The following is a 16,375-nucleotide window of genomic DNA, read 5'->3' as shown; positions in this document are numbered from 1 at the left end:
TTTAGGTTTAGTTGGATTATTTGAACGACCAAGATTCAGAAGCGAAGCATCTCTAAAGCTAGGCTATATTTGTGAATTTACGTAATAAAAGATACTTACCAATATTATTATTAATTTTCCATTCCAACTCAGATGTTGCGTGCGTAAATCAATGAATGAACTAGAATTTGTGCTAAACGTTGAAGTGAGAGAACATTTAAAAACGAAAATAGATATTCTCGCAGTGAGTTTTGATCATAACGTGGACACACTGTAGAATATACTATTTTAATTAGTTAGACTCTTTGACATTCCGATAGCCCAAAACCGGTTTTCTTTTAAACTAATTAAAATGAAAAGTGATCTTTTAATTATAAATAAATCCAAATTGGAATCGTTTATTGCATCAACTACGATAATCAAGAACCACTCAGACATACATATACCTCTCACCTTTGACCCGGAATAAATAGCAGAGAAAAACAGAGAAAAAAAAACACGAGTTTTGACAAATTCCCCATTTTCAGCAGACCACTTTATCGCACATATCACCCGCATAACAGATGATCTCTCGGGCATCCCAATGGATAAAGTCCGCGCAGCGTTGGCTTATCTGCCCAATATTTCGTAAACGTGATTGTTCGCTACGATTTTTACTAAAAGTTATAAGTTCGACGTTGGCAGCTTTTTCGGCCAGTACGGGTCTGGAGAGCCTAAACAGTTCGGGTTCTATCAAAGACTTACTCATCATAGCCGGGGCTTATTATAAATGTTATTTATTTACGAATGTCTTATAGTTGTTGGGGATTAAGCCGGTTGTTTAGAGCTTTTTGGTGCTGTGTTAGTTGTTTTTAATTTTTTTTTTAAATTTTGCTCAACCCTTGGGTGAAGGAGAGCGACATGATGCAGTTTGATGCTGTAAGTTTTATTTATTTCTTTTATTCCTATTAAACGCTATAAATATTTCTCTCGAAATTTAGCAACTTCTTGGAAGGTGCTGAATTATTGCGCGTATTTTCGGCACCTTCACTCATATATCTTCGCACCAATACTCATTTCGGATGTTACAAAATTCAATACAAATATTTTAAGGTCGTATTGTTGCAGTCAAAATAAGACTTTTCATATAAACGTATGTCTTAAAGTGCATCGTTTTCTTTTTCTTTTCTATTGTTTAAATTATTACTTAGGATTCCAAAAAAATTGTGATCGACTGTACTAAATACAGAATTAAATAACATTTTAATTAATAAAGTCTCTTATTATGAATCCAAGTAATTCTACTCACTCGACTTTGACCTAAAAAGGCCTTAAACCCCATTCTTATTGGGAAAAAGTGTTTTAAAATACTACAAAACCAATAAAATGTTAGACAAATGCCGCAGAAACTAACTAGTCAAGAATACTGTTCACCATATATACAACTTTATAGTTAGAAAGTAAGTAATTTTTTTTAACATTAAAATATGCCTAGTACACTTAAACAATAAAATTAAACCTTTTCAAGAGGTTTTAAAAAATTAAAGAAGGCTAAAGAAATATTTGAAATAAAAAACGATAATTGATATACTACTACAATTTATAGTAAAATACAATTAAAGCATGTGATAATTTTTTTAAATAAAAATGTTACTGCCCTGTCCTTAAGTCAGGAGAAAGAAATATGGTGGAAAAACCAATCTCTATTTTGTCCAACTTTTCTAAGGCCTTTGAGATCGGCATTAATAGCAAACTGTTTCACCAAATTAAACATCTTATTTTACCTAATCAACATGGGGTTGTTCAAGGTAGATCAACAATCGCTAATTTAACATTTCTGTAAAACGCATATGAGGTTAAAAATTTTAAATATCAACTTAATGTAATTTATATAGAATTTGTTAAGACTTGTGATAGGTTAGACCATGGAATTCTTTCAAAAAAACGTTATATTATGGGCTTTAAAAAATGTCTGGTTGAGTTTTTCATTTTCTACTTATTAGATAGACTATAATTTAAGGAGTTTAATGGGTTCAGGTGATCTACCTACATTGCTTCAAGTGGTGCCGCCCCAAGGGAGCAATCTTGCTCAATTTTTGTTTTTAATTTTTATCAATGATATTTCAATCAGTGACATTTACTGTTTGTCGAAAACTTGAAGGTTTTTTGTCTTAAGACTCATATCAAGTAACAACCTCATTCACTTTTTCTTTGTGTCTAGTTCTAATGTTGCTCCGCCATATACTCAGTTGGCAGCAAACATTTTAGTTTGGTCGCAATTGAAAAATTTTAGTTTTATTATTGGCGATTTTGTATCTCACGAACAAGAAGTTTGGTCTTTATTTTTACTAATATTTGAAATGTGCAAGACTGAAATCTTGACTGCAATTGCATTTAAAATAGTACATTGGAAAATGTAGAATGCCTCATATAGGAACATTATTTAATGCATTCTTACTATATACGAATTATTAAAAAAAATGGAATTATCCATTTTAATTTCGTGCTTAAAATTCGAAAATTTGCAAAAATTATAGATACTTTGAAGGATTCATCCAATTTAAAACGTGTATATTTCCCGTTCCTTAAGTGTGAATTAAAGCAATCGAAAATAGGAAACTAATTTATTTACACACTTCGCTACGAAAAGACTATCACTCACGACTGCTAAAGATATTTATTTAAATCTCGCGCCAATATTCCGAACTTTACTTCACTGAACTGACAACTGACTGCCATTGGCGATGCGGCTCCTTATATACTCGGCAGAATGCTGTTCCGGATAGAGAATCAGCTGGTTTCTTGCTATTTTAAATATCGTTACAATATTTTTATACTGTACCAGTTCAATCACTAAAAATAAGGCCTACAACGTCGAAAAAAACGATTAAAAAAATATATATATTCCACTGAGTTATTTAGCGGAGAAATACGTAGAATAATTTACAAAAAATTAGAAAATAATTGCCTTGCATAAAAAAAAAAGAAGGCAAGTTTATTTTTTTATATTAATATATCTATATCTATTATAATTTTTATTACTTTTGTATTCTATATCCAATTATCTTGAGATATTAAGAATTTATCAGCCAACAAGGACTAAACAGGAGCTAAATTTTAAATCCGTGCATTTTGAAGAAAAAAAAATAACATTAATTAAAAAATAAGTTAAAAAATAACCATTAATAAATTAAAAGAGAACATTAAAAATCAAAAAAAAAATCTCCTGTTCCGTTTTTGTTTTACATTTACGTCTTATGATTTTTTAGTACGCCATATGTGTTCAATTTAATTAATCAGTTCTTAAGTCGTTACTAAGCTAACTGTGGTTATATATGGAAAAAAGAATACTGTTTTTTGTTCATGATAATTGCTGTTATAAATAAACAGAATTAATATTTATTTTTCCAAATAAAGTTATAAACGGATTTCAATAAGAATGCAAGATTTGAATTGCGCACCATATTTGACAGATGGAAAGTTGACAAATGGGAGTTAGAAAACATGTAGCATTACTCTGTAGAACAATGCGTCCTGATTGTCAAAAATTATTATCAAAATGGTGAATGTGATGAAGATGAATGCCACTATTCGTAAGGTGCGTTCAATATTTCTGTCAGAGTGTGACAGAAAGGCTAGAGATGTCAATTCGTCATCGAGCACAAGAACTGGACATTTCAACAGGCACTCTTTAGCCAATTCTCACTCAAAATTTATGGAGGCAAACCTTCGAAATCCAACTGACTCGATAACTGCTACCAGCAGCCTATGAGCAGCGAAGAGAAGTCACCAACTGGATCCTTGAACAACCTGCTAATTTTGCAAATGAAATGGCTTCATTAATAGGCAAAACTATCACATTTGGGGCTTAGAAAATCCACGAATGATACATCAGAAAGCAATGCATTCACAACGTATGGTGTGTTCAAAAACGAAGGAAATAATGCAGTAACGCTGAATTGCGAACGTTATCATACTATGATAAGATAGTTTCTTTTGCCTTATTTGGAAGTCTGGCGACATGTGGTTTCACCAGGACGATGCCACATGTCATACGACCCGTGAAACATTAACGATCTTGCACAAGTTTGTTCCTGGTCGTGCCATTTTCTGATTTGGTGACCAGAACTGGCTTCGCTCTTTGGTATTTAATGCCTTTAGACTTCTGGCTGTAGGATAATCGGAACTCACAGGTTTATGCCAATAAGCCTACAATCATCAAAGTATTGAAAGCCTAAATTAAACGCTGTAATAATGACATACCAGCATATGTATACCATAACCTGATCGAAAATTTCAAGAAAGAGGTACGTTTATATCAGAAAAACCATGGCGGACATTTACAAAATAATTCCCAAAATGTATATTTTCTAAATCAATAAATGTTTCAAGACTTTGCTACAGAGAACCATATTTATTGAACACTGAAACCTTTCACTCTTATTGAAACACCTTTTAAGTCCAGGGGCGTCAGACACTGCGTAAATTTCAAAGCCCTGGTTGGTGTGGTTCTGGTTAAAGCATTCCATTCTTTGAACTTGGTCCAGTTATCGAGCTGATCCACTTTGTGGCCCCAAAAAATAGTGTCATATGTGAACATGGTTCTTGTAATAGCTGTGTAGACTATATGTCTTACTAATTCTGTGCCTACACTGCTCATAAAGAATATATACTTTCTGTACCCTCTTTGTAATGACTGATAGTTTGGGTGCAAGAATTAGGGAGCGATTGTTCAAATTTACCCGTTGGCGGAATATCATTTGCATAGGCTATTGGGTGGTGGACGATGAAATTGTTCAAAACCATGTTCGACCGATGGTTATATACAAACTTTCAGCAGTTTGTGAGGGTGGAAAATGAAATGGGCAACGAACTGCAGAATCCGGAATTCCAAAAGAAACAAAGTAGAGCATCTATGTAAGCAATGAGCAAACTTACAAGAAACAACCAGGATCGTCAGAATTTTGACAAAGCAAATAGTACTTAGTTACCAAGTTCTAGTAATGTAGTGAGAGATGATACAGAAAGTACATTCTGAAACTCTTATGAGAACCATACTTTCTTACCTTTGTCAGAAAGGAAAATAAAGTAGCCAACTAACTGAATAATTCAGAAGAAAAAAAGCGTGCGATGGCAAAGCTGCTATTCATGCATTGAGCAAGCTGAGTAGAAAGGACCAAAATAGCTGGGATTTTGATGAAGTAAATAATAAGTTACTACAGTCCTAGAGACCAGTCTAGAACTCCTGTTGAACAGACTCTTTGACTCTGTCCAGAAGGAAAGTTTGGTAGGCAACGAATTGAACATCCCAGAGAGATGGAAAGAGTGCGCAGAAGCATTGAAAGGTTTCAAAATGAAGGTCGGCAAAACGAAGAGAAACGTGGCTTTATTTAATCATTGAACAAATATAGCAGAAACCGACAAAAATGGCTATTATTATAACTGATTCGCTCAGATTTTGATTAAGCAACTCGTGCTCAGTTAGGTTCTAATAATATAGGAAGTAACTACACAGAAATAGAGAGAAAACAATGGACTTTCTATTGCATACACACTTTTATGACTTTTTTAGAGAGAAAAATGAAATTGGCAATAAACTGAAGAACACGAGAGGTTAGAAGGTTTACAAAACCGCATTGAAAGGCTTTAAGTCTAGCAAAGCCTAAAGGAATCAGCTTTTATTTAGCCATTGAACCCCCCTTTGCAGAAATTACTACATTGGCTAGGATTTTGACCATGGAGATAATGCTAAGTTTTCCAGTTCTTGGTATCACCAAACCGAGGTTTTTCCAGAGTTCTGGATTCGCTTCAATGGGCATGACTTTATGATGGAGATTTGAACATAAGGTTGCAATACCTGCTAATCATTGGGTGTTTTAAATACTACTGTCCGTAACGCCCTATACCCAGACAATCACAGTAAAGAGATTTGCTCTTTTTCTAAGGTCTCGATACAGTTTTCAAGTTATCATATTACAGTTATATCTATTATAGTTTGACTACGAGAGTTAATGAAGATTGGTAAAGTTACAGTATTGCAGGTCCACTGGTAGGTAGATAGATGCCAAGACAATGGTTCTTAAGCTACTTTAAGTTCTGATGTACTAAGCGAGAGAGGTTGGACTGTGTATAGCCTAGGCACGTAGATGGCCTGGGTTGGTTATTACTGGTGAAGTTAAAAATTTGACCAGTTAAATGAACTAAATCCCAAGATCTTATTTTATTTCACCCAGTGTTTCTCAATAAGTATTATTGCATTCTGCATGACATCAAGGCAATTGAATGATTTTGCTGAAGTCCTTCGGCTGTGATGCGGATTACAATGAATAATGTTTACCTGAAGCACAGCTTTCTTTGTCATGGTGTTGTGGTGGTCGAAGTTGTATTGTTTTTGTATCTCCTTGTTTAGCAAAGGCGAGATATTTATGGGTCCTGTTTGTGGAAATAGACTCATTTAATGATGTCTCAAAGAGAGTGTCCGAAAGTGAATCAGCTGCGCAATGATATGCTCAATGATCAATGCTCCTTTTCTTGGGAAGCGTCTGTTTTAAACTTGATCCTCAATGAGGTGAACCCAGAGCTCAGCCTCGAGGATGTTGCTTTTAGGGTTGGGTTGGCTTTTATGGTCTTATCCAGCTTCGTCATTATCGCTGATTTAAGGAGAGTCTCCTATCGACCGTATATTTTCCGTAGAAATTCTCCTCATCAATGATTGCTAGTTTTATGCAAAACTCCCCCTTGCTTCTTGTAGAGAAGTAGGAGTGAGTTTGAATCGCTTGCTTATTCAAATTATTTGAATTGATAATGATTCGATAACTTGGACTGAAGGAATGGCGCAGTATGTTAGAGGTGATCTTCAGGTTTTCAGGTGTTCAAATTTTGGTGTGCTGTTATAGTCCTCTTTCTCTAGAGAAAACCGTAGATTGTCATTTCTACGAGAGATCCTGCTAGAAAACCGCTATAATATTCACTAAGTGTGATCATAAGATTTCTTTAAAAAAATGCATTTTACATGACTATATATTTCTTACACTTTTAGGAAGTTGAATTGGTTAAGGATAGCGAAACGTGGATATTTTCATTTGGGGAATTTTCCATTCAAAGTTTTACGAAACCTCGTCTTTCCATTGGGTTGTAAAAATAAATTTGTTACTCGTGTAAACATTCATTCTTGAGTTTTACGTTCTTCAGACATGATACAATTCCTCAACATCGGACAGCAATGTGACAGCAAGATCATTTACTTGTAATATCATGAAACTATATGTCTTTACTAGCCCAAATAGTTGCGATTGATAATGCACCAAAATTTAATACAGTTTTAAAAGATGAATATGGACCTTAGTAGTATAATTTTCATGCATTTTATAGGTAATTTTTTTTATTTGAGTTTAGGTTTAGTTGGTTTATTTGAACGACCAAGATTCAGAAGCGAAGCATCTCTAAAGCTAGGCTATATTTGTGAATTTACGTACCAATATTATTATTAATTTTCCATTCCAACTCAGATGTTGCGTGCGTAAATCAATGAATGAACTAGAATTTGTGCTAAACGTTGAAGTGAAAGAACATTTTGAAACGAAAATAGATATTCTCGCACTGACTTTTGATCATAACGTGGACACACTGTAGATTATACTATTTTAATTAGTTAGACTCTTTGACATTCCGATAGCCCAAAACCGGTTTTATTTTAAACTAATTAAAATGAAAAGTGATCTTTTAATTATAAATAAATCCAAATTGGAATCGTTTATTGCATCAACTACGATAATCAAGAACCACTCAGACATACTTATACCTCTCACCTTTGACCCGGAATAAATAGCAGAGAAAAACAGAGAAAAAAAAACACGAGTTTTGACAAATTCCCGATTTTCAGCAGACCACTTTATTGCACATATCACCCGCATAACAGATGATCTCTCGGGCATCCCAATGGATAAAGTTCGCGCAGCGTTGGCTTATCTGCCCAATATTTCAAATTAAAACGTGATTGTTCGGTTCGTTATTTTTACTAAACGTTATAAAGTTCGACGTTGGCAGCTTTTTCGGCCAGTACGGATCTGGAGAGCCTAAACAGTTCGGGTTCTATCAAAGACTTACTCATCATAGCCGGGGCTTATTATAAATGTTATTTATTTACGAATTTCTTATAGTTTTTGGGGATTAAGCCGGTTGTTTAGAGCTTTTTGGTGCTGTGTTAGTTGTTTTTAATTTTTTTTTAAATTTTGCTCAACCGTTGGGTTTTGTGAAGGAGAGCGACATGATGCAGTTTGATGCTGTAAGTTTTATTTATTTCTTTTATTCCTATTAAACGCTATAAAGATTTCTCTCGAAATTTAGCATCTTCTTGGATGTGCTGAATTATTGCGCGTATTTTCGGCACCTTCCTGAATAGCTAATACTCATTTCGGATGTTACAAAATTCAGCACAAATATTTTAAGGGCGTATTGTTGCAGTCAAAATAATAATTTTTTTCTATAAACGTGTGTCCTAAAGTGCATCCCCTCAAACTTACAGTCCGTGCAAATTGCTTGAAGAAATCGACTATTTTGCACCGTAGCTGCAATTATCAACTCTTAAAAAAATTGTTTAAACAAATGGATTATTTCAATGGCTTTAAAAAAATAACTTTATTATCTTGGAAATATTATAATTTAAAAAAAGTTCGTAATAAAAATTCTTAGTTGTTTAAAATCGTTTTCCTTTTCTTTTCTATTGTTTAAATTATTACTTAGGATTCCAAAAAAATTGTGATCGACTGTACTAAATACAGAATTAAATAAAATTTTAATTAATAAAGTCTCTTATTATGAATCCAAGTAATTCTACTCACTCGACTTTGACCTAAAAAGGCCTTAAACCCCATTCTTATTGGGAAAAAGTGTTTTAAAATACTACAAAACCAATAAAATGTTAGACAAATGCCGCAGAAACTAACTAGTCAAGAATACTGTTCACCATATATACAACTTTATAGTTAGAAAGTAAGTAATTTTTTTAATATTAAAATATGCCTAGTACACTTAAACAATAAAATTAAACCTTTTCAAGAGGTTTTAAAAAATTAAAGAAGGCTAAAGAAATATTTGAAATAAAACGATAATTGATATACCACTACAATTTATAGTAAAATACAAGTAAAGCATGTGATCATTTTTTTAAATAAAAATGTTACTGCTCTGTCCTTAAGTCAGGAGAAAAAAATATGGTGGAAAAACCAATCTCTATTTTGTCCAACTTTTCTAAGGCCTTTGAGATCGGCATTAATAGCAACCTGTTTTACCAAATTAAACATCTTATTTTACCTAATCAACATGGGGTTTTTCAAAGTAGACCAACAATCGCTAATTTAACATTTCTGTAAAACGCATATGAGGTTAAAAATTTTAAATATCAACTTAATGTAATTTATATAGAATTTGTTAAGACTTGTGATAGGTTAGACCATGGAATTCTTTCAAAAAAACGTTATATTATGGGCTTTAAAAAATGTCTGGTTGAGTTTTTCATTTTCTACTTATTCGATAGACTATAATTTAAGGAGTTTAATGGGTTCAGGTGATCTACCTACATTGCTTCAAGTGGTGCCGCCCCAAGGGAGCAATCTTGCTCAATTTTTGTTTTTAATTTTTATCAATGATATTTCAATCAGTGACATTTACTGTTTGTCGAAAACTTGAAGGTTTTTTGTCTTGTTAAGACTCATATCAAGTACAACCTCATTCACTTTTTCTTTGTGTCTAGTTCTAATGTTGCTCCGCCATATACTCAGTTGGCAGCAAACATTTTAGTTTGGTCGCAATTGAAAAATTTTAGTTTTATTATTGGCGATTTTGTACCTCACGAACAACAAGTTTGGTCTTTATTTTTACTAATATTTGAAATGTGCAAGACTGAAATCTTGACTGCAATTGCATTTAAAATAGTACATTGGAAAATGTAGAATGCCTCATATAGGAACATTATTTAATGCATTCTTACTATATACGAATTATTAGAAAAAATGAGATTATCCATTTTAATTTCTTGCTTAAAATTCGAAGTTAAACATCAAGAGGTGCAGAAAAAATTTCCTCTACTTTGTCGCTAATGCATAAGCTAAAACAATTTTACAGATTCATGCCTCAAAGTGGTTTTGACCACAAAACAAAACATGGAATCAAATCAAAAATTGATTTTAATAAATATAATAAGTATGAATGCTTTTAAGGCAAGTTGGCAAATTTTTGTTCGGTAATTTGCTCTTAAATTAATGGTTTGCGATATGAAATGAAACAACCCTTTTTTTGCAAAAATTATAGATAATTTGAAGGATTCATCAAATTTAAAATGTGTATATTTCCCGTTCCTTAAGAGTGAATTAAAGCAATCGAAAATAGTAAACTAATTGATTTACACACTTCACTACGAAAAGACTATCACTCACGACTGCTAGAGGTATTTATTTTTATTGTATTTATTTAAATCTCGCGCCAATATTCCGAACTCCACTTCACTGGCTGCCATTGGCGATGCGGCTCTTTATATAATAGGCAGAACGCTGTTCCGGAAGATTTTTCCTAACCTTCGAGACGTGGTACTTGTGTCATTCCGAATCATTCCTGTTTTAAATATCGTTACAATATTTTTATACTGGACCAGTTCAATTATTACTGTGGTATTGTATACCCAATTTTCCTGAGATATTTTCTTGATATAACTTATTAGCCAACAAGGACACAATTTTAAATTCGTGCATTTTGGAGAAAAACTAAAATAAGTGATACAGTTAAAAAATAAGGGGGCAAATTTTCAATGCATGGACAAAAATATCCATTTTCGGTTTTTGTTATATTTCATGTTAATATCTTATAAAATAGAATAATTCACATAATGTTTTTAGACGTTAAACCTATTTCAGGTCTACATTTCCGCATTATGATTTTTTTTAGTACGCTATAGGTGTTCAATTTAATTAATCAGTTTTTAAGGCGTTACTAAACTAACTGTGAGTGTATTGTAAAAAAGAAGACTATTTTTGTTCATGATAATTGCTGTTGTAAATAAGCAGAATTTATATTTGTTTTTTCAAGTAAAGTTTTAAAGGATGTTTCAATAAAAACGCAAGATTTAAATTGCGCGCCATGTTTGACGTGACATGATTATAACGTGACAGATAGGGCTTAGTAAACATGAGGCATTACTAGGTAGAATCATGCGTTCTGATTGTCAAAAATTATTATCAAAATGGTGAAGTTTAATTGCCACTAGTCGTAAAGTGTGTCCAATGTTTGGTCGAATCGAAATACTGTTCCTAATTCATAAACAGTCAAAAGGACAATAAAAAAAATCGAAAGTACTGGTTAGGTTTAGTGATCTGAAACACACAATACGAACTTTGTTTGTTGATTGTGGCACCTCCTAACTGCGTTTAAATCCTCTTAGTAGTTTTTCGTTTCTTTCAGGCATTTAAGCTCATTGCCTTTCATTTCTTAATTCTTTAAAGCATTTCAGGTTTGAAGTTTCCATTTTTTTTCAGACAGTTTAAGTTAGTTTATTGAACATTCAGGCAGTTAAAAAGTCAACCTTTACCTGCCTGGAATTTTTCATTTCGTCCAAGTAATTGAGATCGTTTCCTTTAATTTTCAGATAGTTGTGTTCTTCTTTGAAATTGAGGTTATTTCCAATTTTCTCCAGGAAGTTGCAGACACTTCTAGCTCCTTCGTTTTTAAACTGTCTGGAAGTAATTTTACATTAATTCCAGGCAGTTAAAGTCAATTCCTTTTACTTCTAAGCAGTCAAAATCACTTCGTGGTAATGTTTTTTAACATGTAAGCTCTTTGCAGACCTATCCTCACAAGATGAACATGTCACTCATGCTGTATTGAGAGCCATTCTTTGAATATGGTCTAATTTTCGACCATATTTGACCTGATTCACTTTGTGGCTCCAGAAAATAGCGCTTCAGGTCTTGCCAGTTATGTGCCTAAACTGTTCGTAAGAGATATATACATTCTGTACTCTCTTCCAATTTAGTTTGAACTAGATACTAGTGAAGACCTAGATACTTTACTTCCGATGCATATAACTTACTGAGGTGATAGTTTGGGTGCTAGAAGGGATATTATTTTCCCCTTTCTGGTAAAAAACACTAGCAATTAATGGATAAGGGATATTCTGCACACCATTTCTCTATAATTTCAAGAGCTGCCTGCATTCGTTCGCTAAGCGATTATTCAAATTTACCTTGCAGAGTGAGTAAGTCATCAGCGAAAGCTATTTTGTGGTGGTGATCCTTATTCAGAGGAACGATGAGATTGTCCAAATCCATGTTCCACAGAAGAGGTGATAGCACCTCTCCCTGCGCACGTCCTCCCTGGTCCTGCACACTTATGTGCTTAATTCTCTTAGAAAGCACGTTGAAAATCCACTTGAACAACGAGTCTGAAGTGTTTTTCGTTTTTAGCGCCTGGCTTATTTTACAGAAGGTTGTTTTATCAAACGCACCTTCGATACCACTAAAAAAAAATACCTAGGATAGACTGTAGCCTATCGACCTTTCCAGCTGAATCTGTTGATTTCCTTAGAGTGTATTCGTGTTGGTTAGGATGAAGCCGGTTAGATACCAAGATTTTATCCCTATATATTTTTTCGCACACTCTTTGCATGGATTTCAAGTAAAAGGGCGATAGGCTTTGGGAGTTGTATAGTCCAGCCCCTTTGGTTTTAGAAGAAACACAACCCTGACTTCACTCCACGCCTAAAGTGTATCTTACCATTAAAAACGCTTTGAACATCTCCACCAGGTGCTGCAACAATCGTTTTAGGCACCACTGAAAAAGTGCTGGATATATGCCGTCAGGTCCTGGGGATTTAAAGGGAGAGAATACAGACTATCCCGAGGGTAATTAAGGTAGAAAGTTAAAAGAAATATGGTGGAAAACCCAATCTCCATTTCGCCCAACTTTTCTAAGGCCTTTGAGACCGACATTAATAGCAAACTGTTTCAGCAAATGAAACATCTTATTTTACCTAATCAACATGGGGTTGTTCAAGGTAGATCAACAATAGCTAATTTAACATTTCTGTAAAACGCATATGAGGCTAAAAATTTTAAATATTAACTTAATGTAATTTATATAGAATTTGTTAAGACTTGTGATAGGTTAGATCATAAAATTCTTTCAAAAACGGTATATTATGGGCTTTAAAATATATCTGGTTGAGTTTTTCATCTCCTACTTATTAGATAGACTGTAATTTGAGGAGTTTGATTGGTTCAGATCATCTCCCTATATTGCTTTAAGTGGTGCCCCCCAAGGGAGCAATTTTGCTTAATTTGTGTTTTTAATTTTTATCGGTGACATTTTTATAAAACATGAAGGATTTTTGTCTTGTTTGTTTTTTGTGTTTGCTAGCGTTATGCAAACGGTGGTTTCTTGATTATTTTGTAATCTCGTTCTTGAACAATTTTATAAATTAATTTTTGTTGTTCAATGTATCAATTATTCTACGTTTAAAGTGAATAAAATTATAAATTTATTTCAAACTTTATATTTTGTGAATTTTCGAGTGAATAATAAGAAATTATGGCAGGAAGTTATACAGATTCTATTAGAGGTGCTCCAGGACCATCAACTAAGAAGTAATTACGTACGGAAATTGTGCATAAATATACATATGAATGGAGCTAAAGAAAATTTACTTTAGTCGAGTGGTCTGTGACGAAATTCTAATTATTAGAGCAACACAAAACAGGATCCATTAAGATAACTACATTTTCAAGTCATGACAATTTAATGTTTATTAGTCATAAGAAATGACAGCGTCGTAGCCTTATACTTTATGAATATAATTTAAATGGTAAGTGAAGACAGGAATGGATTCTTTTAATTATAAAACACGTCGTTTAGTAAATCTTAAATTAGCTTCATTTCGAAATTAACTGCCTAAAAAATTTGCCAATAGCTGATTATAAAACGCTCATTCACCCATACCCATTTAGTCAATAATCAGCTGCAAAATATGTTTTACAATTAATGGACAGTCAACAATGGATCACATCTTTAGCCACCCAGTTTTCCAGATCTGGTAGTATTAAATTTTTTATCTGCATGCAGAGAATTAGAACTGCATTTGAATAACTTAATTCTCAGTCAGTAAGGAGAGCGGCCCATGACAAAATACTACGTATGTAGATGCAAGAAATGTCTAGAAGTAGCATCAGTTTAGATATTTATTCATGTTTGATGGATAGTGATATTTTTATCACTCTTCATTTTATTTGAATATTTCCTTTTGTAATGACTAGCTGATTTTTTTGGTAATTTTTCTGCACATTGACTGTTACTTGGTGATGTTGGCTGTTCTCTTTTCCGCAAAAAGGGTCGCAAATATAACACATGTCCTTGAAATCACTTTGTCACATTCTTCGTAAATAATAAATAAATTTTAATATTTTTTGTGGGTGTAACTTAATCGCCCTCGAATGATTTATTATCCACAATATGCAAATGACATGTAGTGCGATACTTGTATCACTTGAAGTATATGGCATTTTGACTATAATAAAAAATTAAATGGCAAATATTTCAAAAACTATAAATTGGAATACGTATCCTTATATATATATATTCTTGTTTTTTAAACACCCTGTATTAATAATCCGGCCAAAATATAACTATAAAGTTTTCATTATAGGAAACATTGATAATTGAGTGTACTAAATACAAAACTCAATATTTACAAGTAAAGCAATTATTCAGGAAACACAAATATCTGCCAAAAATGAATTTTTAATGTTATGTAGATGGGAAAATGTTTGGTTTTTAAGTTCTATCGATATGTGTTTACTTTTTAAATCGTGACGTATTTATAAATAAGAAAAAAGCAAATAATGTTTTAAAATGCACAGTTTCGTATTTATTTTTTGCAAATACCAAATTTTGTACTAAAATTAAAGTATAATAATATAAAAACTATTTTTTTGTGATAAATAAAGTTTATTTAAAAAAAATGCAAAAAAGTCTCCAATAATATCCGAAAGTCCTTAAACATGTTAGATCCTGGGTCGTTCATATTCTTCAAGGATTACATATTTCTCATTTTGTTGGTTTTCTTCAGCGCCTCTCTATTGGTAATTATGGACTGCGTTTTAAAGATTTTTGTAAAATTCCAATTCTGGATTGGTAGCACAGTCTACTCCAAAATGTTTCTTTAGTAAATTAAAAAAAGAGTAATTTTCTTTTAAGCAAGGCACTAGAGTAGGAGTTTATTCCAAACAATAAAGGAATTTTCCTTTGAATCCTTTCCTTTATGGGTAAACCTTTACGCAAGGTATACAACCAGCTGATTAAGTATTGTGTTGTGGAAAATTCCACAACAAAGAATATAATTTTTAATTTAAAAGATTATTTTTAAACAGGCGGAACTCATCAAACACTTTACTGAGAATAGAAGTATTTTTCTTCAGTTCAGAGAATTTGGCCCCGGCACCAAATGCAGCCTGGAGTAAGCATTCGGACGTTGTGATTGGCTAGTTCGGTGACAAAGCGGGAGAAAATAACGCGATATTATTTAATTTGAGAGATATTAGTATTTTTAAACGTTTTTGAATTTGTGTTTGTTGAAATATAACTTTACTAAAATAAATACAGTCCACTCATACAATAAATTGTGTGCTTAATCAAACAATTGGCCCATATTGTAATGTTAATAAGATTATGTGAATTTCATCGGTTTGTTGCATTGCTCTTAATTTAACAGCACTCACACTTGGATATTCTCGAAAACTTTTGACACGATATGATTTTTTTGATCAATCAATATTACTTATAAACTGTTATTTTAAAAAGACATCTTAAAGAATATTTTTTACTTTTAACTCTTTCTCTGATAAAGAGCATGTATTATCTGGAATTCCCAGAGGTCTATGCTTAATCCACTACTTTATACTATTTACACTTTTGATTTACGTAAGGCTTTAAAGTACCGTCAACTACAGGCTATTTTACATGACACTCACATTTATTTTCATTTTGACCATCGTGCTTTCCGTATTAATTAATCAAGATAAAAATTTACTTAAACAATTGGCCTTAGAGCACTATCTTAAGCTTAACCCTGTTCAATCAAATACCATGATTTTTGGCCCTAAAAAGGATTTTCTTAAAGTTGTGCTAAATGACATTACTCCTCCTAAGGTGGATTGTGCCAAGAATTTAAGTTTGATTTTGGACATTAACTTTAAAAATTCTATATAACAATCGCCATATTTTAAATCTTCATTTATGTAAATTGTTTTATGAATCCTGTGTCCAACATTATCTACTGTGATTTAATTTATGGTTCATTTGATTGAAAGAAATCGTATTCAGAAGGTACAAAATACTTGCTTACGTCTTAAAGTTGAGTTACGTAAGTATGGCCATA

General features: G+C 32.6%; 1 protein-coding gene across 2 annotated transcripts in view; it reads left to right on the top strand.

Moving 5' to 3' along the window:
- Positions 1–648: 648 nt before the first annotated feature.
- Positions 649–16,375, top strand: part of LOC126747452 (uncharacterized) — a 36,181-nt gene continuing 20,454 nt past the window's right edge. Inside the window, exon 1 of one of the 2 annotated variants that reach the window (XM_050456108.1) lies at positions 649–897. In XM_050456108.1, the coding sequence (XP_050312065.1) occupies positions 880–897 (18 nt within the window). In that variant the 5' untranslated portion in view covers positions 649–879. Of the gene's footprint in view, positions 898–8,022; positions 8,243–16,375 lie in introns of those variants that run through there. The other variant, XM_050456107.1, reaches the window with a different exon arrangement.

The sequence above is a fragment of the Anthonomus grandis genome, chromosome 19 (genome assembly GCF_022605725.1).
Source record: "Anthonomus grandis grandis chromosome 19, icAntGran1.3, whole genome shotgun sequence".
In the NCBI taxonomy this organism is placed as follows: Eukaryota; Metazoa; Arthropoda; class Insecta; order Coleoptera; family Curculionidae; genus Anthonomus; species Anthonomus grandis.
Note: the sequence above shows the minus strand (reverse complement) of the source record. Positions and strands in the feature narration are given on the sequence as shown.